Source organism: Austrofundulus limnaeus, unplaced genomic scaffold (genome assembly GCF_001266775.1).
Source record: "Austrofundulus limnaeus strain Quisiro unplaced genomic scaffold, Austrofundulus_limnaeus-1.0 Scaffold843, whole genome shotgun sequence".
Lineage (NCBI taxonomy): Eukaryota > Metazoa > Chordata > Actinopteri > Cyprinodontiformes > Rivulidae > Austrofundulus > Austrofundulus limnaeus.
The window spans coordinates 76,153-97,490 of record NW_013953245.1 but is presented as its reverse complement, the minus strand read 5'-3'; the positions used below and the strand labels follow the sequence as shown (position 1 = coordinate 97,490).

General features: G+C 39.8%; 2 protein-coding genes across 8 annotated transcripts in view; one reads left to right on the top strand and one right to left on the bottom strand.

The window, feature by feature from the left end:
• Positions 1 to 377: 377 nt before the first annotated feature.
• Positions 378 to 14,204, top strand: LOC106532860 (phosphatidylinositol 4-phosphate 5-kinase type-1 beta; the record flags this gene model as incomplete). Its single annotated transcript, XM_014029013.1, is given in 7 exon segments — positions 378 to 461; positions 2,036 to 2,084; positions 2,194 to 2,278; positions 3,367 to 3,525; positions 8,218 to 8,344; positions 12,004 to 12,127; positions 12,299 to 14,204. Coding segments are annotated over 7 exon segments (631 nt in total), but the record flags the coding sequence as incomplete, so codon positions are not given.
• Positions 14,205 to 14,916: 712 nt separating this feature from the next.
• cert1 (ceramide transporter 1) overlaps positions 14,917 to 21,338 on the bottom strand; it is a 28,640-nt gene continuing 22,218 nt past the window's right edge. For all 7 annotated transcript variants that reach the window (XM_014029021.1, XM_014029022.1, XM_014029024.1 and 4 more), the window contains 7 exons: positions 19,636 to 19,731; positions 19,379 to 19,511; positions 19,213 to 19,283; positions 18,981 to 19,109; positions 17,105 to 17,234; positions 16,520 to 16,657; positions 14,917 to 16,416 (listed from right to left, as the gene is read on the bottom strand). In XM_014029021.1, coding sequence (XP_013884475.1) covers positions 16,530 to 16,657; positions 17,105 to 17,234; positions 18,981 to 19,109; positions 19,213 to 19,283; positions 19,379 to 19,511; positions 19,636 to 19,731 — 687 coding nt within the window. In that variant the 3' untranslated portion in view covers positions 14,917 to 16,416; positions 16,520 to 16,529. The remainder of the gene's footprint in view (positions 16,417 to 16,519; positions 16,658 to 17,104; positions 17,235 to 18,980; positions 19,110 to 19,212; positions 19,284 to 19,378; positions 19,512 to 19,635; positions 19,732 to 21,338) is intronic.

Below are 21,338 nucleotides of genomic sequence, written 5' to 3'. Positions count from 1 at the left end.
CACACACACACACACACACACACACACACACACACACACACACACACACACACACACACACACACACACACACACACACGTCTTCATCTCCACTTTTTCCTCTCTCAGACTGTTACACAACCGTGCTCGCACCTCGCCCAGTGCGCTGCAGCACAGGCCGGCCCCTCACCTCACATAACCATAGCTACACAAATAACAAACACGCTCGCTGTTCTGCGTATTTACAACCGCACACTCCAATRTAAATAGTGCAAGTGCCGCTTTTACAAACACTTGTAAAAGCGAGGCAGCCAACGCCGGCTGCGTTTGGAGCTGTGCAGAGGAACAGTAGCAGGTTTTTTTTTTTTTCCTGACTGCTGCGTGTGCTCGCTTTTCAGGATGGGTGGCATCCCCGCCAGGACGCACAAAGACGAGAAGCTGCTCATCTTCCTGGGAATCATAGATATCCTGCAGTCGTACAGGTACTCGACCGAACGAGCTGAAATAAACTTGATGTGCYGCTTTTCTCAAAAGTATCAGGCTGTAAATACAAGCCGGTAATGACTCAGTGCGACAGAGTAACTGCGGCTGAAAGATGCCCACCCTTCAGCAAGACCTCTTAAGCTGAATTATCACCCTGCGCTGAGGGGAAAAGCTACAAGACAGTTTRTTACAATCCACCGCCCAACATGATTTAAACTATTTGAGAGGCTCATCAGTCTTCTCTGTGTACTTATTGATTTTTTTAAATTTATTTTTGTCCCAAAGAGCAAATACTGTATGTCTGGTAGCAGAGAGAAAACCCAGTGGATTAAATATTATACAAAAAAAATTTAAAGCATGACATCAACTTTTGTCAGGCAGGTTGATGATTCATATACTCACAGTGTTTGTGAGGAAGGATGGATTTTTGTGTGTTCATCTGGTAACTTGTCTCACTTGGAGTAGCACCTCATGGTACAACCTCATTTATGAAAAAGTTGGGACATTGTGTAAAATGTAAATCAAAAGAGAATGTACCAGTCTTTAATAGTTTTACATTTTATGGCAGCATTGCAGCCAAAAAAAAAAAAAAAAAACATAATTAAGACGTTGGAGCAACAAAAGTTTGTAAAAGCAGTCGGAGGAGCTTTTTGCAACTAATCGGGCAAAAGGTCAGAGGACTTCTTTGGGCTCATTTAAAATGGACTGAGGCAAAATGAAAGTGTTTTCCTGTCAGATGTRTCAACATTTGCATGTAAAAACCACAAATGCAACCTCTATACCAGAGRAGACCAAARTGGGGCCCGCGGGCCAAATTTGGCCCGCCAAGCCATTTGATTTGGTCCACCAATAGTTGCCAAAGTTACAATGTTGTAACCTGTTATTCTAAGTAGAAACACAGTGTTTCCATTGGTCAGATGACTATATAAAGGGCTGTAGTGAAGGTAGTTTTCATTCACTGTGCTGACTTTATCTTTGATTATAGGATTAAACATGAAACATGAAATGACAAGAAATATTTAGATCAGATTTAACCCCACACGTAGATTTGCACACTTTATAAGGCCACAAAAACTCATATTTTATCTATTTATGAAATTTCCCATGAGCCTTGGCTACTTGAGCGTATGGCAGACTTTCTCCAAGTGCACAGACTAAAACAAAAGAGGGCCATTGCATAGCTTAATCATTAAAAATAAAGGACTTTACTTAAAAAGTATTTGTATTTCATGTATTATATTACTGCATTTGACCCGCAGTCCTGGAAAGATTTTCATTTTGGCCCCCTCGAGGAAAATGTTTGGGCACTCCTGGTCTATACTAAAGAAGGGAGGGATCATTCAGCCTATTATCAGCCCACAGTTCAAAATCCTGCCTCTCTGATTGTATAAGGGTGCATCATTGTATATGTTTTGGCCGGTTATATGTCTGGAAAGGCATCATCAGTACCGAACAGTTTAAAAACATCATAGCTTCTCCGCCGTCAGCCAAGTTGGGTGCTACAGGTTGATGCTGTTAACAGTTAAATGAAAGGGTGAGTATGTGACCAGTTTCCTGCTCTGTCTCTGGACAGGTTCATTAAAAAGTTGGAACACTCCTGGAAAGCTCTGGTCTACGATGGCGTAAGTTGATACAGCCTAAAATCTGATGCTGCTGCTTTCATGAATGAGCCTTCTTATCTGCCTGCACCCTTTTTTAAGTTGACAGCCCCACCCCGCTTTTTGTCCTCAGGACTCCATCTCGGTCCACCGGCCCGCGTTTTACGCCACCCGCTTCCTGAAGTTCATGAGCACCCGGGTCTTCAGGAAAACTCAGCGTAAGTCCGGGTCACACGGGTGTGAGTTCATGAATCGGGGGGGACGACACAGGGAGAAGCTGGGAAGCAGGACAGGAAATCCTGGCCCCGATAAGGACACTGATGTGTGTCGGCGGGATGTTTTTTAATGAATGGAAGCTCCGCTGTTAGCTAAAACATTACCCGTCCTTTCATGTCTTATATTTTCTTTCTGCCGTAGTTAGCATTCATTACACGCAGGGACATTTTATCATCACTTGCTGCCATGAAAGGCAGATGATCATGTAATGTGTGTTTGTTTGTCTGTTAGCGAAATATCTCATGAACTGCTGGAGCAGTCCTGCTAGGTGTACATCAACAGCTGATTCATTTTTAGAGTTCACACAATCCAAGATAGCCGCCACAGCTAATCAGCCTTAGCAAATATAAAAGTGGCTATAACTCAGATAATCGTACAGCTATTGAACTAAAGTTTGGTGTGGTAGTAGCTGAGAGTCATTCACATCACATACTCTGATTTCTAATAGATCCTACGAGCAACGTGCATTCCTTCAAGATAAATGAGTGTAACATCAACAGGACTGAATAAAAAAAGAAAACCATGTTGATCATCTGTGTGTGTTTTTAAAGTCAGATTGTGGTGATTTATTTCAGCAACAGAGCTGATCACAAGCTGATCTGCTTTTTCATTTTTTATGATAAACATGTGAAACTGTTGTTTCAGTCTGTTCAAAATGTGACGTATGTGGCTGTAGTTAAAAAATGATAAGCTGGATCAGAACTTATACAACCCCCGGGGACCCCCGCTCTGTGGAAATTACCACGGCTGACGCACTGATTTGAGGATTCTGCCACGCTATGAACTCTCACCAAGTCCTGCCGGAGGGAGATGACAGGAACGGATTTCATTTCATGCTCTGCCTGGAGGGCCAGAACACAAGGCGGGGGGGCTTCGAGGACTCTCTTTGCATTTTATCAGTTTAATATCGTCTAATTTTGGAGTCTTCGAGTTCCATTCTGTGCAAACCCTTCATCCATCATTTTATGTCCCCCCCATTCCCCTCCATTTTCCATGACTTTTATGTTTTTTTATTTTTTTTGCTCCGCAGCGATTCGATTTTCCCCTTCAAAGAGGACCCGCACGTCTATCCCGGCTCTGAAGTCGTCCTCACAGGAGATCCTTTCATCGCAGGCAGATGAGAGGCACGAGGAGGACAGGAGGGACCGGCTGGGKGGGGCACGGAGCCTGGCCAGTCTGGACGGACAAGGTAAACAAAGATAAACAAGATAATAATATTCTGATTCTTTACTGCATCTAATGCCACAAACTGCTRGTTGATGCTGTCTGTTAGCAAAATATCTCATGAACCACTGGGTGTGTTTGAATGAAACCTGGAGAAAGTAATCACTGGGTGTACGTTTAGAAGTGTTTAACATTTAGAGCCAATCAAATTCAAAATGGCTGCCATAGACAACTAACATTACAACAGACAAAAATGCTCATAACTCAGTTAGTTTTACACATAATGAGTTAAAATTTGGTTTGATCGTAGCTGAGAGCCGTCCTCAACACAAACTATGATCAAAGTTATGTGCTAACATCAACAAGATCCTGCCATGCATGAGCTCACAYGTAACCTCAGTTACAAGGTTTGATCAAAAGAGCTCATTGCTCAACACAAGAAGATCTTAGTTTAACTCTCTGACATGAAGGATGGTGGGCGAAATGTATTCTGTCTGTAATGAATGGAGCTTGTTGAAACATTAATCTAAAACTGGGGTGTCAAACTCATTTTCACTGAGGGCCAAAATGACTATTAGGGTTGTCCCCAAAGGGCCAGTTGTAATTAACTTCAACGTTTTGTGTTTAGCTTAGACTAAAAACACAAAACGTCCCTTCCTTCACCTCGTTGCTACGACTGAGCACCRCTAACAAACAATATCTGAGCTCTACGTGGTTTTCCATTCATAGAAACCACGTTTTAACTTGTAAGTGAGAAATTCCAACTTCCCAGTACAACTGGGCTGCAGCAGAAGTTGCTGGTAAAAATGCAGCTAATTGGAGATTTTATACAACAAACTGCACCAGCTGCCGGCTACTGGCTACTTTTAAACTCATGGTGGAATGCCGTCATTTCACAGGTAAAATAATCACTGTGCATTGTGGGAGATGTAGTTTTCGGAYAGTGCTGGCTTTAAATCRGCATAYGCTYATGTTAAGATATTGTTACGTCTTTRAAGCTCTCACGGGACACAAAAAAATGCTTCGGAAGGCCACATTTGGCCCACAAGCCTTGTGTTAGACACACGTAATCTAAAAGAATCATGACCTTTTATCTACAATCGACCAATAATTATTTTCTAGTTCTTTTTTTTGTTTTTTTTTAGAACAACTTGAGGCCAATAAACAGGCTCATTTATTCAGCTATGAAAATGTTGTCCTGTCAGCACGGCCCCGGGACAAGCTGTCACCGACTCATGCAGCGTTTGGCCCTAATGGAAGGGAAACAGAGGCCAGCCTGTGAACGAAATCCCCTCAGATACAGTATTCTTGCCTGTACGTTTGCAGCTCTCATCTCTCGTAATTAATCTGCCCCGTGACCACGACCTGACCTCGACTCTCGAGGGGGGGAGGAGTCAGCAGGAGTCAAAGCTCGCTCTGTGATGAAGCTCTGGAGCTGCCGCCGACCTCTGCGTGAGGTCATCAGGAAGGAGTCTTGCACACCGGAAGCAACATGGGCGTAGAAGGGTGCGGGAAGAGAAATCATGGGGTCATGTGTCTGAGTTCCCCTTTTTTTAGTATTTTTTTTTTTACAACTGAAGCAGATCAGAATCTCCAGCAGTGATGCAAAGTATGGATGGTTATACTTCCTGATTTGTCCTTTAAGGATACTAATTGAGTCTAAAACAGCAACAAAAACTGTTTGTTTTAYTCTGAAGTTAGAGAAAAACGTCAGTTTTATTGAAATATGTAATCGTTCAAGTTAAAGCTCTTGTTCCTGATCCTGTCTGAGTCATTAAGTCTGGGAACCATGACTCAATAAAAGACAAACCTCCATTTTAATCAATACATTTACAGATCCAGTCTGCTGGAGATCCAGGCTTGTAAAAGCTTTTGTTAACGACCAAGAATTGCTAAMTTCTTGTTTCTGAGCTTCCTGTTCATCCATCTTTTGAAAAGCTTCTTGTTCTGTAAAGGTTCTTGGGTCATTCTGTCCGAACTGTTCTTTAGAAAAGGAGACCTGGGTGAAAGGTTGTGACAAAAACCTTCAGTTTGCTTTTCTCCTGGATCCTGTTGGAGAAATGTTCATGTTTCATCTCAAAGCTCAATCTATTTAAGCAGTTCCTCATATTAACGTATGTTTTTCTTCACTTTAATGTGACGCAGCTGCTTAGAGAAGCCATTACTGCTGGTTTTCTGCTCCACCTGACCTTTTTTTAACACTGGCTGTGAAAAAGAGAGTCAGGACTGCTAGAAATGTGAAATTTTATGTGCAACTCAGACTCAGTCTTTTTATATCTTTAACCTTCTGCAGCTCATTCACCAATCACCCAAATTATCTCTTTTTTTAGTGTGTCCAAAACAAGGACTGATTCTTAAAAAATGCAGTCGTGACATGGGGCTCAGGATACCAGTTATTCTAAGCAAAGGTTTCAGATCATAAATGGAAAAACTAACATTTTCTGTGAAAACGCTGAATGTTTTTGCTGAAGTTTGTTGAAGTACCTGAAGTTTAAATTTAAAGGCAAAACAAACAGATGGTAAACTAGGATGATCAGAGCGGTAAAAGGCTAAAACTAGAAGAACAGAAGTATAAAAAAAACTACTACTACTAAAAAATTAAAATGCACAAAACAGAAGATAAAAGCTAAAATCAACAAAATAGTAAGCAAAAGGTAGAATTAGCAAAACCAAAAGCTAAAACTTAAACTGGGCAAAAACAGTCAGTAGCTGAAAGCTAAACCTAGCAAAATAGTTGGTTAGAGTTAAAAAAAAAAAGCAAAACTGTAAATAAATGCTAAATTTAACAAACGCCATGTCTTATGTTAAGCTAAAATAAGAAATGGTAGTTAAAAAGCTAAAATTAACTAAACCAAAAGCTAAAAATTTAAATGGTTAAAGCATTCGCTAGCTAAAAGCTAATATCAGCAAACTTGTAGGCAAAAACTAAATTTAGCTAAACCAAAAGCTTTAAAATTCAAATAGTAAAAACAGTCAGTAGCTAAAACCARCAAAATAGTATGTTAATGCTAAAACAAGCAAAACTGTAAATAAATGCTAAAATTAGCTAAAAGCATTGCTAAAGATTAAAATGAGCACAACTGTAAGTTAGAGATATAATAAAAATGGTAAGAAGCTAAAATTAGCAAAACCAAAGCTAAAAAAACAAAAACAAAGCAGGAGCTGAAAGGTAAAACAAGCAAATCTGTAACTAAAAGTTAAAGTTACCTTATTTTCTCCCAGCTGCTTCTTTCTGCAGGATTTGCTACAGGGACACCTGTAACACTTGGTAATTGTTTTATAATGGATGTGCCTCCTGATGCAATCTGGGCTTAAACCCACAGCTGCAGGATTGTGACACTGACCGTCAAGCCACCGTCGTCTAAAAGCTAAAAGGAGCACAAGAAGATAAAATAAAACAAACGGGCTGAAGTAGATTTTAAAAGAAGAGATCTCAACATATATTTAGGAAGATTTTTCTAAATAAAAATATTTGAAATATAAAAAAGGTTACTAATCCTAAAAGTCGCAGCACAYTGGGCCTCATGCAAGAACCRTTCGTACGCACAGATTTGTTCTTAARTTGTGMGTACGAGTGATTTAGGAGAATTTGTGGCATTCACCAATGTTTTCGTATTCTAAGATTTTTTTCAGATACAAACAAAATTCAGGAGTGGTCCAGACCTGTCGTATATTTTACGAGCAGTCAGTCTGTTATCCAGACGGGTTTTCTTCACTAATAACTTTATATTTCATTAGTTTGAAGATATTTTGAGTTGAAAATAAATTACACTCCATAATTATGYTGACAATAGGCTATTCTGCTTGAATTAGAGTTATAATTTTAAATGTAATAATTTAGACTAACAATATAAATTGTCCGTCCGTTTTCTGGTGCTTATCCGGGATCGGGTCGTTGGGGCAGCAGCAGAAAGACCCCGCTCTCCCCAGCGACACCCTCCATGTCCTGGGGGACTCCGAGACGTTCCCAGGCCAGAGGGGATACATAATCCCTCCAGCGAGTCCTGGGTTTTCTCCAAAGTGCCAGACTTATTTTGAAAACATTTTAAAATGCTTATTTCAGAACCGCAACTGAGACCACTTCAGACCGCGGGGGGGTGTACGGTGCGCTGCGCTGCGGCTTCTGAATAAATGAAAATGATTTAACACARTTGTTTATACTTTTAGCAGCTCCTTTTATTCCACAGCTGACCTGCTAAAAATGACAGATTTTCTTTTCTGGATCTCTGACAGACGRACTTCAATCTCTGAACTCGTAAAGTTTTCTTTTTAGTTTTCGCTGTCATTTTTCATGAATGGACACTTCCTTGTATCTGAGGCAGGAAACAGCCTTATATGGTGTTTTTGGGGTGGTAATTATGCTAATCTCCTCTTGCGTGCACGAGCAGCTGGATAGAACAGGTGGAATTTACGCAGCTCATTTACACACGTTTCCTGAAGATAGAAGAGTTTGTTGAATCTGACGTGACATGTTCGTACGAACCCTTTGTACGAACAAAAGTAAGAGAAATTTAGGAKAAGAATAMGAACATGTTCTTGCATGAGGCCCATTATTCTTGATCAAGTTGAATGTTTTGATATATAAAAAGTCAAAGAAGCAGAAGTAGTTTGTKTTCCTGTTTGTGGTGTCTTTCATACATTTTGTTGCAATCAAGGATGTGAATGCTGACTAAGCATTAAGCTTGATTGACGTTTATTTTTYCCCCTTTATTTTCAGTCATGTTCAGTTCACATGTGCAGCCAGATCTAGTTCCCGCCAACCAGTCCTTCTACGAGGGCTCCTCCGTGGGAACCATCTCCACCTCTTCTATCTTTGTAAACGTGGACAACCAAACTGAAGAGAGGTACTTTTTGTTTTTCTTCTCGTCTCCTTCTAACAAGTCACTGAAAACCTGTGTCACCATAAAACTAYGATGCAAGTGAGAGCCAACGAGGAGGCCACGCCCACGTTGGTGTCATTCATGTTCTGATGTGACGCGCTTATCAGCTGTGTGCATCGTGGAGCAGATCTGTTTGGTTTGAATAAAAAACCCCAAGTATAAACACACACACACACACACGCACACACACACACACACACACACACACACGCACACACACACACACACACACACACGTGGACATAATATTATTTTTAATTGACACAGAAGAGGGAAACCCCCTAAAGTATTTATCATTCCGTAATAAAACACATTTGCTTTTGTTTAAAAAAATCTTAAACAAATCAAACAAAAATTTGATGTTCTCAGTTCTTTTTCTGAGGTCAGGCAAAGAATTATTGTTAAAGGTTTTATATTAACAGCTTTTATGGCAGCTTTGTTCCAAACTTCACCCTCTGGCAGGAGCAGGTTTCATTTCCCTTCTTAGAAGCCTCATTGTCTTCTTCCCTCGATGTGYTTGTTTGTTTTTTTCCAGCTTCTGTTGTCCAGTTTAATTTTATTGTCCGAGGCCTGACTGTGTGTGACCTGCCCGGTCTTGTCCCTCTCACCAGTCGCCTGCTGCTGCCCTGACATTGTTCCCTGGACTGCTTTTCTTTAATATTTAAACAGCAGATTTGACACAGTTTTCCTTGGTGCTGCCGCGCCGCACAAAGGCCTGAGACAAAAGTAGGACGAGTCRTGCATCAGAGGCTATTTATCAGCCCACGAACACTCCTCGTCCCGACGGCCGATCAGCCTGTTGCAGCTGTGCAAGATGTGGACGTTGTCCTCTCGTCATCAGCCTCTTTCTCTAAGAAAACATTTTACAACTTTCTACCAGGAAATCTTTTTGACTTTGACAGGATACAGCCCGGTTAATCATATGTCATAAAAAGGTCACAAAACATTCCTGAATTTATCAGGGAGTCACCTGATGTGCAAACAAGGAGAACAGCGCGTTTGTTGCCCTCTAGTGGTCAAAACAAGGAGGTTCAACTACACAAAAAACAGCTGAATATTGTGTTAGTTTTATGTTTAGCTTTATATAGCTCACTTGTACAGATAGGGAGCTAAAGTTCGGTGTGACAATAGTAAATGATTTATAATTTATAGTCTGAGTGCTAAACGAGACGGCAAGCTCAGTGTCAATTCCTACATGTCTGTTAGCAACATATTCTACGAATCTCTGCACAAAATTTATGGAAACATTCAAAAAAGTCATTAATGAATGCTTTTCTTCAAATGATTAAAGTTTGGAATCAGTCCAGTTCAAGATGGCTGCCTTTGCAAACTGTTTAAAGCAAGCACAAAGCTGGCTATAACACAGCCAGTTTTATAAACATAGGGATAAAATTTGATGTCATAATAACTGAACATTGTCCTCAATACATAGTTTGAAGGTGACTCATTGTGCGAGATTTTTCCTCAAAATCTAGTTCTAATTKAAGTAAAACCCTGCTTGCCTGTTAGCAAAACATCTCATAAACCACTCAACAGATTTTAATAAAACTTTTAGGATGTAATTATTGGCTGTACATCTACAACYCATTAACTTTTGGAGCCAACCTACTTCGAGATGGCCACCACAACTTATCACAGTTATCCAACACAAAAATAGCTCTAACTCAGTGATTTTAGCAGAAAATGAGCTTGGATATGTTGTGGCAGTAGCTGAAAGTCATCCACTACTCATAYTCCAAGCAGTAACAAATCATGGGATATATTGCAATATTGCATAAGATAATCTTGGCCTAAAAGGCTGGTGGTGGGCAGTATCTTTTAGTTTATTATTTCCTGTTCATTCATACTCACTGAACTCAGAAAGAACACTCGCAGGAGGTTCTCCCATCATACACACGTGGACAAAATTGTTGGTACYCCTCGTTTAATGAAAGAAAAACCTACAATGGTCACAGAAATAACTTGAATCTGACAAAAGCAATAAATAAAAAATTCTATGAGAATGAACAAATGAAAGTCACACATTGCTTTTCAACCATGCTTCAATAGAGTTAAAAAACATGCAACAGGTCTGAAYAGAATCCTTAACTTAATATTTTGTTGCACAACCTTTTGAGGCAATGACTGCAATCAAACGATTCCTGTAACYGTCAATGAGACTGCAGCTCCTCTCAGCAGGTATTTTGTCCACTCCTCATGATCAAACTGCTCCAGTTGTCTCAGGTTGGAGACAACCTTTTCCATACGGCATATTTCAGCTCTTTCCAAAGATGCTCAATAGGATTTAGATCAGGGCTCRTAGAAGGCCTCTTCAGAGCAGTTCAGTGTTTTCCTCTTAGCCATTCTTGGGTGTTTTTAGCTGTGTTTTGGGTCACGATCCTGTTGCAAAACTGAGACCAAGCTTTCTGACACTGGGCAGCACATTTCTCTCTAGAATCCTTGATAGTCTTGATTTCATTGTACCCTGCACAGATTCAGGAACCCCCTGTGCCAGATGCAGCAAAGCAGCCCCAGAACATAGAGCCTCCTCCGTGTTTCACAGCAGGGACAGTGCTCTTTTCTTTCATACGCTTCATTTGTCCCTCTGTGAACATACAGCTGATGTGTCTTACTTGTCCATAGGACATTCTCCCTGAAGCTTTGTGCTTTGTCAGCATGTTGTTTGGCAAATTCCAGTCTGGCTTTTTATGATTTGTTTTCAACAATGGTTTCCTCCTTGGTCGTCTCCAATTAAGTCCACTTCGGCTCAAACGACAGATGGTGGGATCTGACACTGATGTTCCTTGAGCTTGAAGTTCACCTTTAATCTTATTCGAAGTTTTTTCTGGGCTCTTTTGTTACCATTCGCATTAGTTGTCTGATTTGTCATCAGTTTCCCTCCTGCGGCTATATCCAGGGAGACTGGCTACAGTCTCATGGAGCTTAAACTTGTGAATAATATGTGCAGCTGTAGTCACAGGAACATCAAGCTGCTTGGAGATTGTCTTATAACCTTTACCTTTAACTTGCTTGTCTATAACATTCTTTCTAATCTACTGAGACAACTCTTTGCTTCACTTCCTCTGGTCCATGTTGAGTGTGGTACACATTATGTCACCAAACAGCACAGTGAGTATCTGTAGCCCTGTATACAGGCTCACTGACTGATTATAAGATTGTAGACACCTGTGATGCTAATTAGTGGACACACTTTGATTTAACACATCCCTTTGGTCACATTATTTTCAGGGGTACCATCATTTCTGTCCAGGCCTGTTTCATGAGCTTTATTTAAAAAAAAAGTGCTGCAGCATGGCTGAAAAGTTATTTCTGTGACCATTGTGGGTTTTTATTTTATTAAACGAGGGGTACCAACAGTTTWGTCCACGTGTGTCTATATKGTTTCGTCACAGTCTTTGCAGTTTTTTTTTTAAATTCTTGCGAGTCTGAAGGAAATTTCCTTCACTTCCTCCTGAGACTGTGAGTTTCTCGCTCCAGGCTTCAGGAGCCTGACTCCAGACAGGTCTCCCATGCGGCTCTCATTTCCTTTTTCCTCTCGGTTCATCCATCTGTTCGTTTACCTGCTGTTGACACAGACGCAGGAAAAAAAAGTTCACAAGTAAAATGTTTCGTTCCGTTTTCAGGGCCGACGTCGCATCCTGCTCCACGTTCACGCTGGAGGACAGTGCGATCTGCCTCACCTCGGAGCAGAGCACCATGGACGTGGACATGTACTGTGACGACGGATCTGTTCTTGATGTTTACTTGGTAATTCAAACTTCTTTTGATCCTCTTGTAAACATAGTACCCTTTTACTTAAATGCTACGAGTTTAGGAATAAATTGTCTCTTTGAGTTTTATAAATCATTACATTGTTTTTCTTTACATAACTCAGTATTCAGAGTTGTTGTATTTATTTTCTCATTTCTTTGTCTGCAGTGAAAAAAAAGACAGTTTTACATCGTTTTTCCCTCCTGCCACAYACGAGACAATCCCTGCTCTCCATCGGACGTGTCCTGCTCCATCCATGTTGCCACTTGTATTTGCCAACCACCTCCAGGAAATAAAAAATACTGTGGTTCTCGCTGGTTGGCTAAAAAAAAAAAAAAGGACGACCCTGCCAAACTAACGACAGGAACCAAGTGACATCATCTGTAACGTGCTGAACTTCAGCTGCTTTGTAGAGCGTGTATCAAAGCAGCATCATTTAGTTTTATACGGTTTGTTTCTTCCCGCAGCCCGGACATAAAGGTTGCTGTAAACTGTAAATATGGATTTTCCATAAAGAGAAGCTAGATACTCATCACTCTTTTTGTTCTGATGAACAGAGAGACATTTTAAATTCACAGCTTTATGAGCTGCTGATGAGAAATGTTTACAGCACATTTCACGGTGGCAAAACTTTGGTTCGTGAGGAAGAGGAGCGCCATCTCGGACGAAGAATAGACTCACTTGAACAGACTTCACGATGAAGGCCAAACTCAGCCAACATTTTCTAACGGAGTGGGTGGTTTTTTTTTGTGCTGCCTTAGAAAAAACAAAACAATGCTGTAAGTTAGAGAAGGTGGTTACTGGATCCTGGATGATGCAGAGCGGAGAGACAAAGCACTTTTAACACTACATTACTGTAATATATATATATATTTTTTTCTTTTAAGAATGTTTGCTTAGGTGGGTGGGCTACATGACAGAAGCACAGATTTGGATTTGTGAACATGCACTTTCTTTTTTCCCCTCCTTTTTAACTTTACAAACGCACACTTTTTGTAGACAATGAAGGAACACTGTAAATCATCTTTGATTAGTTTTGTGTCAAAACTGAAGATGCTTTTATTTTTTCCCTCTCAGGATATTCTTTGGAACTGAACAAACATATCCTCATTAAAAACAAACAGAAAAGTCAAGCGGCACGCATCGTACTGCTGTCCGATACTTCAAGATTATATCCAGCTCAACTCCACCATGACCGTTATTTATTATGTAATTCAACATTTTAAAATTTGCTGTAAAAAAATACTTAAATCACTGAATGTAAAGACAATGCTTATTTATATCATGTATAGAGGAGCTTCCTATAAATAAAGAGTCAGTGATGGATTTCTTGATTTTGCCTCCAGAACGTGACAGAAAATAAATACAAGGTCTAGATTCTTTTGAAAACGTTAAATCTTTTTGTAGATGTTTTGGTCAAATGTTGAAAATTTTATGCTTAATCTCATACAATACTGCAGGATGTCATGCTTAATGTGTTCTGAAYGACTCGTGAGATTTTAACTCGGTATCTGTAAAGGTCAGTGTTAAGTATATTTTTGTGTTGGCTAATGTGGTTCAGATGTGATCATTTTCAAATGGTTTTCTCCAACTGGCTATTTCACAACATTTTAGACAACTTGTAAAAATTTTGTTCAACACAGAGGACATCTGTGCTGAAGATGGAATAAAAGGATAAAATCTACTAGAACCAGAGATGATCTATAGGAGGCAAAAGGGGTCAACTGCCACCCTGCTGTAAAGCCTTGCCCCCCTAATTTTATGTCCCTAAAATACTTGTAATTACCTACAGATTTAGTTTTAGTCCTTCAAATTAATCATTAAATTACCAAAAGCTATTATAACTGATAGTTTAGGTGTTTATGTGAATGTTTTTGTTGACTCCTTTAAAACAAAAGATTTCTTTCATATAGATCCAGCAATGCCACCCTGCCTAGATCTGTTGCCCCCTCCAATGTAAAATTTTCTACATCCGTCGCTGACTGGAAGCTTCTTTTGAACATTCATTTACTGTAATGCCAACAAGTTAAGTGAGTAATTTATTCATAAAGTTTTCATCAAGTTGTCAAAACTGTTAAGTGCGTCAGGGCCTTTCATTTGGATCAGTCTCAGCTACTACCACACCAAAGTTTAGGTCAAGTGTCTGTAAAACTGAGTTATAGGCCTTTGTGTGGTTTTTAACCAGTCAGCTGTTGTGGCCATCTTGAATCATGGTGACTCCTAAAAATATAAGAATCGTTAATGATTACTTTCTGAAATTTTATTTAAATTTACCCAGTGGCTCAGGTATCTAACAGAAACGTGTGTATCTCTCTCTCTCACACACACACTTGTTTTTATATCCTTGTGGGGCCCGTCCATTGACTTCCATTCATTTTTTGGTAATTTTATATCCTAACCCTGACCACCAACCCTAACCCTAACCTCACAGGTACCTTCCTGACCCTAAAACCAACCTAAACTCAGTTCACACCTTGGTCCTAAACCCAACCCCCACACCCAAAATCAGCCTCTGAAGTTGTGGGGCCAGGCTTTGGGCCCCACAAGGAGCACCCGGTCCCCACGATGCTGCATTTTCCTTAAACATGGGCCCCACAATGTAGGAAAAACAAGCCCCCACCCACACACATGTGGTCTAGTACAGCTATCTTTATGAGGACATTGCATTGACTTCCAACAATTTCTATAGCCTAACCTCCTGACCCTAACCTAAACTMAATGCACACAGGTAAAAACATGGTTTGCCTTCACCTTTCAGAGGTGGACGGATGATAAAGTTGCTCAGCTGTGTTGTGTAATCATTTTAATTTACAGAACATTGTCAAACTGCATTACAATTAGTGCAAATAATAACACTTCAGATGTACAACTTAGAAATATACAAAGTGTGAAGATTGACAAAATATACTTAAAAACACAAACTGCACTCTTCAGCTGACACCCAGAACCTTTTAGAACCTCCCAGATTGACAATCAGGATTGATTTTTTTTAAAGTATTTTTTTTATTTTTGCGCACAAAGCGTGCAGATCTACTGATGGCAGAACTCCCAACATTTTGGTGGCTTTGAACACAATCTAAATAAAGTAGTGAGGTAATATGACGTGAAATGCTGACTCACCGCCCCCTCCAGCTTCATGTTAAGTGTTGAGAAATGCACACTTGGTGAATGTAAAACAGACAAAGAGTTTACAAAAGGTTCACCCTGGTGACTAAGGCATTCTGGGGGCAGTTTGTTTATCAGTCGAAGAGCAGGAAGCTGCTGCGCCATGGGGAGGGGAGTGAAATGCTTCAATCTGCACAACTCAAGTGTGCAAATGATAATTCTTCCCAATGCTGAATAACTTTACCTCGTCCTAGAAAGAGTAAAAAAAAAAAAAAGCAGATCCTATGTCCAAACCTGACACTCAGGTCTGGATCGATTTATTTTTCCTGCCTCACAGAAGGGCTGAAAACAATTTATGAAGTCAACTCAGCTCTCAACACAAGAGCAGAATCAGCTGGTCGATTGAACGCGTCTGAAACTTGCAGGTTAAAGACAGATATGTGCCGACCACAAAATAGCATCAATAGACCACGAATACATTTGTTATGTGTCAAAAATATGGTCTAACGTTCCTCAGCCCAGTGCTGCGATCAAGATTCAAGCATTTAACAGTCGATTCACATTTCTCACACTCGTAAACTAAAAACTTCTGTTTTGTTTTTATCTGTACAATACTTTGTGTCTATGGTGCTCTTTGAAACTTATACCAAACTAGAAATATACAGACTCTGAAGCTTTAGACTCAGACTCCTCTCCCCCCATCAAACTGCAGAGTTTTCACAAGAGGGACTGGAGAAGGCAAGAAAGGAGAGGTTCCTGCAAGCGTCTACTTTCCTCTCTTGCTTGTCTCTTTAGCAGCAAAACAAGTAGCTGTAATACTAGTGATTAAAGACCCACCCATCCCAGACTACTCAAAAAACAAAGGAAGAAAAAGAAAGAAAGAAAGAAGTCCAGAAATATGTAATTATAAGAAGAATACAAAACATTTTACAAAACAAGCAAATAATTGGTAACGTTTCAAAAACCTTTTTGGAAAACTGACTTAAGATGTGCTTTTATGACCAACATGAAAACGAGATAACTGAATGAAAACTGTACAAACAGTCTGATCAGGTCCTGATGACAAAGTCCTGCAGGCAGGTATCTGAAAGTCGACGCTGAATGACAGGTGAATGGATCATGTGGGTTTTTAAAGAGTCATTTTAAATGCTGAATAACGTCGTCCTTCCAACACAAAACGCCTGAAAAGGATGATAATAATGTAGAATTAAACAACATAAACTAAAACACAAAATGTACCACAGAGTGGGTAATATTTCAGTAGGTTTGTTGGGCTTTTGTTACCTGTGAGCGCTCAGAAAAGAATGGGCTTGCCGATGGTTTTGTCCTGAACGTAGGAGGTGAAGCGTTTAAGGAACTTGGGATATTCCCTCTTGGCCACAGCTCTGAGGACTGACGCTGGAGCCCAGCCTCCAGGGTTCACTGCAAACACAAAACAGTTCTCAAAAAAACTGTAATAGAATTAACCATAGTGCCTCACTGCAGGGAGCCCTCTAGTGGGAGGAGATGATCTTTTTTTTGTCCTTCTCAAGCTCCCAATGATCAAAACTAATTTCCCCTGACAATAAACGGGCTCCTCAGCAGTGCTGCTTGAAGAGAACCACGCAGGTCTGGACACTTCAAAGAGAACCACATTAATTAAATAAAACATAATATGTCTAATGATAACTATCATCAATAAGATTTAACATCTACCTACTTCAGGTTGAAGCTCAAATCTTTGTTGCTTTCTCCTCAGAAATCTAAAACAGTTTAGTCGGCATTTAACTGACATTACATTGTGTGTTTTCCTTTTGTATACAAGCAGATGCTGCCTGGAGCAGAAACCCTGAGATCAAAACCAGATGGGCTGGAGGGGCACACACTCACCGTTGGCAACATATGTGATCTTACACAGGATGTTGTCTCTGCTTATCTCTTTGTCGCCCTCCGGTGGGCTGACCAGCGTTTGGCAGATCATGGCAACATTGATTTTGGCACGAACACACTTGTTTGTGGGCTGAGAAGGGAAAACAAAACTATGTAAACACAAACGTTCCCAGAGGTACAAAGGAACCTCTTAGGAGCTGAACTTACAAAATGTGTGCAGTTAGTAGGTCTGAATCTATTATTTATACGGGTTTGTAGAATAATATAAAAGAAGAAAAAAAGAAAAGAAAAACCCTCCATGAAATAAATGTGTTTTTACACTTCTTGGATATTTCATGCATCACTAAAATAAACATTATGAATGRATTAGAGAATTTCAATGTTCTGGGAAAATGTAGTGTGAATGCTTGATGTTGGAACATTTTTTGATGAATCGCTAAAGCAGAAACTAGCCTGCATTTTCAAAAAGTAGCTGAAACAGCTGAAATTAGCCCAAAGAAACAGAAAGCAGCAAGATACTGAAATATAACATAAAGGTGACATTAGCTGGAAAAAGGTTAAAAACAGCTAAAAAGTAGGTAAGAAAACAGAAAACAGAACTGAAATTAGCAGAAACAAACAAAGAGCTCATGTTTGCTGAATTAAGCASTAAGACGCTGAAATTATCACAAAAAGGTGAAATTAGCTAGAAAGTAGCTAGGAACACAGAAAACGGCTGAAATTAGCAGAAGGCAGCAGAAAAATCTTAAAATAATAGCAGGAAGAAGCACAAAATGATTGAAATTAGCAGAACAGCAAAAAAAGGTCTGAATGATAGCTAAAAAAGCAAAAAAGGCTAAAATAAGCAAATTAGATGAAGATGAAATTAGTATAAAAGGTGTTAAAAAGCAGAACCAGGTCTAAAACATACAAAGTACAGTGAAGATTTATGAACATTTGAAGTGTTTACAACTTTTAAGGATGTTGAGGACAGCTCCAATATTTTCAATGAGAAAAAATGGCTGAAACAGTTAAATATCTCAAAAAGTGTAAATTGATTAGGTACCAAAAGTCATAGCTGGAATATCCTGAAGGAGCTCAACATTTTAATATATAAAACTGTTGAAATGGCACAAAAATTGAGAAACAAAACTTGTGCCAAAAACTTAAAGAAAAATGGATCTCACAGTGTGAATGTTTTATAATCATTCAGACAATAAACTGAATGAATTGAGCAGTGCTGAGGCAGCAACACCTACTGTACGACTTAATGTGGCTTACAGTCATTGTTTAAGTTTACATTGTACTACTTCAGTCACACAGATAAAAGCTCCTGCTTGTATTAATTAGTGAACCGTTATTACACCATAATTGCACTCTGCTCTGTCAGCTATATTTGTTAAGTTACAGAGGAAGTGGCAAAATATCTCAATGTTCTCTCTGCTGACGCTGCATGCTGAGATTTGAACCCACTGTTTTGACTACTAACTTGTCAATAAGCCAAACAGATGTGACTTTATAACAAAATTGCTGACTGTTGAGCTGTGAAGTACAAATCAAACCCTGCACACAACCACAATCTGCTGATGAAGCCTGGATATTTGTGCAGAGACTCAGACAGCACAGAAACGGGAGACAAGGATTTAAACTTGTTGCTACATTTTTACAGCCCTCACACCTACCTGCTGTCATTAGTTTGTATTTAAAACACAGGCTGCAGAAAACAACGCAAGAAACAGGAAATACAAACCAAACCTCACCTTGACAGAGCTTCTTCTAATCAAACATGCTGCTCTGATAATTTTGTAAAACTGGTTCAACATAAAATGTTTTCTCCAAGACTGAAAGTAAAACTGATCAGTGAGAGGTAGCTCTGTGTCTCTGGTGCATCTCTTACAAGAGCGTTGTCATGTTCAACAGAGAAATTGCAGACCAGCCAGGTGTCAGGGTCATTTTCGTTTGTTGCCACAATCTTCCTGATGGCTGACAGGTAAAGGACGTCTCTCTGAGAGGCAGGCCACACGCGCTGAAACACAAACCAGAGGCTCTCGCTGAACAAGGCCGCAMCATATTTACAGATCAAAAGTGCAACACATCTCTGCAAACCCAGGAAAAAGACCTGAGCCTACCTTGTGTGTCTGGTAAACAATGATGGCATTTTCAGACAGCTTTTCCACAACGTTGAAGTTTTCGATGGTGGCTGAGGGAGGGAGAGTTCAGTTCAGTCGGGTCGCGACATTGAAACAAAAAGGTAAACAGTGTAGATGTGACGCCGTCTTCGTGTTGCAAGCTTACTTTCCCAGTCCATTCGAAAATCGGTGTCCCAGAAGTAGTGGCAGACTTCATGTCCCGTTACTCCTTTCACAGCGTGAGTAGCTTTAAGAGGATCCAGAACGATCCCGTTCTCCTCCACTTCCCTCCTGTAAACCTGGTACACAGAGAGCAGAACGAATAAGTAAAAAACCTTAAGTAACTTCTTTCCTTCTACAAGTGTATTTATCACTAGTCACTCATGGGAAATGATTCATAGCAAAACATCTCCTCTGTCTCACCTTCATCTCTCCTTCTTCTATCACCAGCTGCCAGTTGGCATCACCACCCACGTCCTGAAGAGAATAAGTCATATGATTCTGCACCATCTCCTCCACCTGAGAAGACAGACAGATCCTGAGTCAGTTCCAGTTAAACAGTATTTTACTTTACCTRCCTGTTTGAGGGCATGCTTTGAACCAGGGGACTGTTCAGTGTGGGAGAAAAAAACAAAAACAAACAGTCTTTAGGGATCAGGCCAGCAGTCTTGAGCAATCCACATATCATGCACCTGTGTTTGCACTTTATTGCAAAGGTCTGAAAAGCTCACAAAAAGCAAACAGTCAAGTTAATTGTCTCGCAGAATGTTAGAAATGTACTGAGCAAACAGAACAGTAGCTACRGAGCAGTAACCAGGGGTAGACATAACCATTGTTTAAGGTTATCCAAGACAACCTATTTTCATTTCGGACAACCAGATCCTGTTTCCTGGTTGTCCGGTGGACAACCAAGAAAAAAAGACCTTGATTAACAAGTTGTTAAATTTACATTTTTCTTGAGATTCCTTTGGACAACCAAAATGTTTTGTGGACAACCAGGTTTTGACAACAGGTTGTCTGCTGGACAACCTGAAAAATTTCCTTATGTCTACCCCTGAGTAACTAAACTAACATTAACTTTCTGATCATGCTTGAGGGTATTACTCAATGTCTAAAAAGGATTTAGAATATTAACTTTGAGTTTGAAGATGCCAGTCCATGCTGTGAACAAAGAAAATGAAAAACGATGGGAGGAAAAGGTGGATATTAAAAAGGTTTTTGAGATTTCACTCATGCAGCATTAGTAAAAACCTGCTCACTCCAGCACATTTTTTGTTATTTAGAATCTAAATAACAAAAAATGTGGATGGATGTACATCTAAATTTTAGATGCTTACATCCATCCTGGAGTGATTAATTAAAGGGATCCACGATTAGTTGTAACATTAGATTTTATTTGATAAACATACAGTTTATTTTAACTGTAAAATAAAGACTGTAGAAATACTGCAGGCTGTTTAGTTTTGTAAATTTTTGAAAATATATTTTAACACAGATGGAGCCATTTTATTTACACACAAAGCATTCTGGGTAAATGATGACGTGGATAGGTCGTCGGTGTGAGTGAGCTATATCCACCCTGAAGGTTAATCTTGGACAATATCTGACGATTGTCTCTTTTAAATGAAACCAGAGAGCGTTGACAGAGAGGAGAAGGTAGAAATGACTCAGCCTGTAACTGAAAATATAGATGGAGGACCTCAGTTTAGCTTGTTTGTTTGTTGCACTAGCGCCGAGCTAATACATATAGGGCAATATAACGTCTGTGCTAGCACAAAGGCTAACAGGCTAAGCTGAGGTTCTTCTTCCATGAAGCAGCTCTGTTGTCCTCCATCCATATTTTCAGTTGTAGACTGAATCATTTCTACCTTCTCCTCTCTGTCAACGCTCTCTGGTTTCATTTAAAAGAGACAATCGTCAGATATTGTCCAAGATTAACCTTCAGGGTGGATATAGCTCAATATCAAAGCTAAACAACGAAACATTAGAATGTGACTTTTTTTTTTTGGTGGTAACTTTTTTTTTTGATCAGACAGTGTAGAACCTGAATCACTGGAGCACTGTCCCTGTGATACTCACACACTGCTCAAGTCTTGAGATTAGGATATCATGGTCTATGGCAGGGG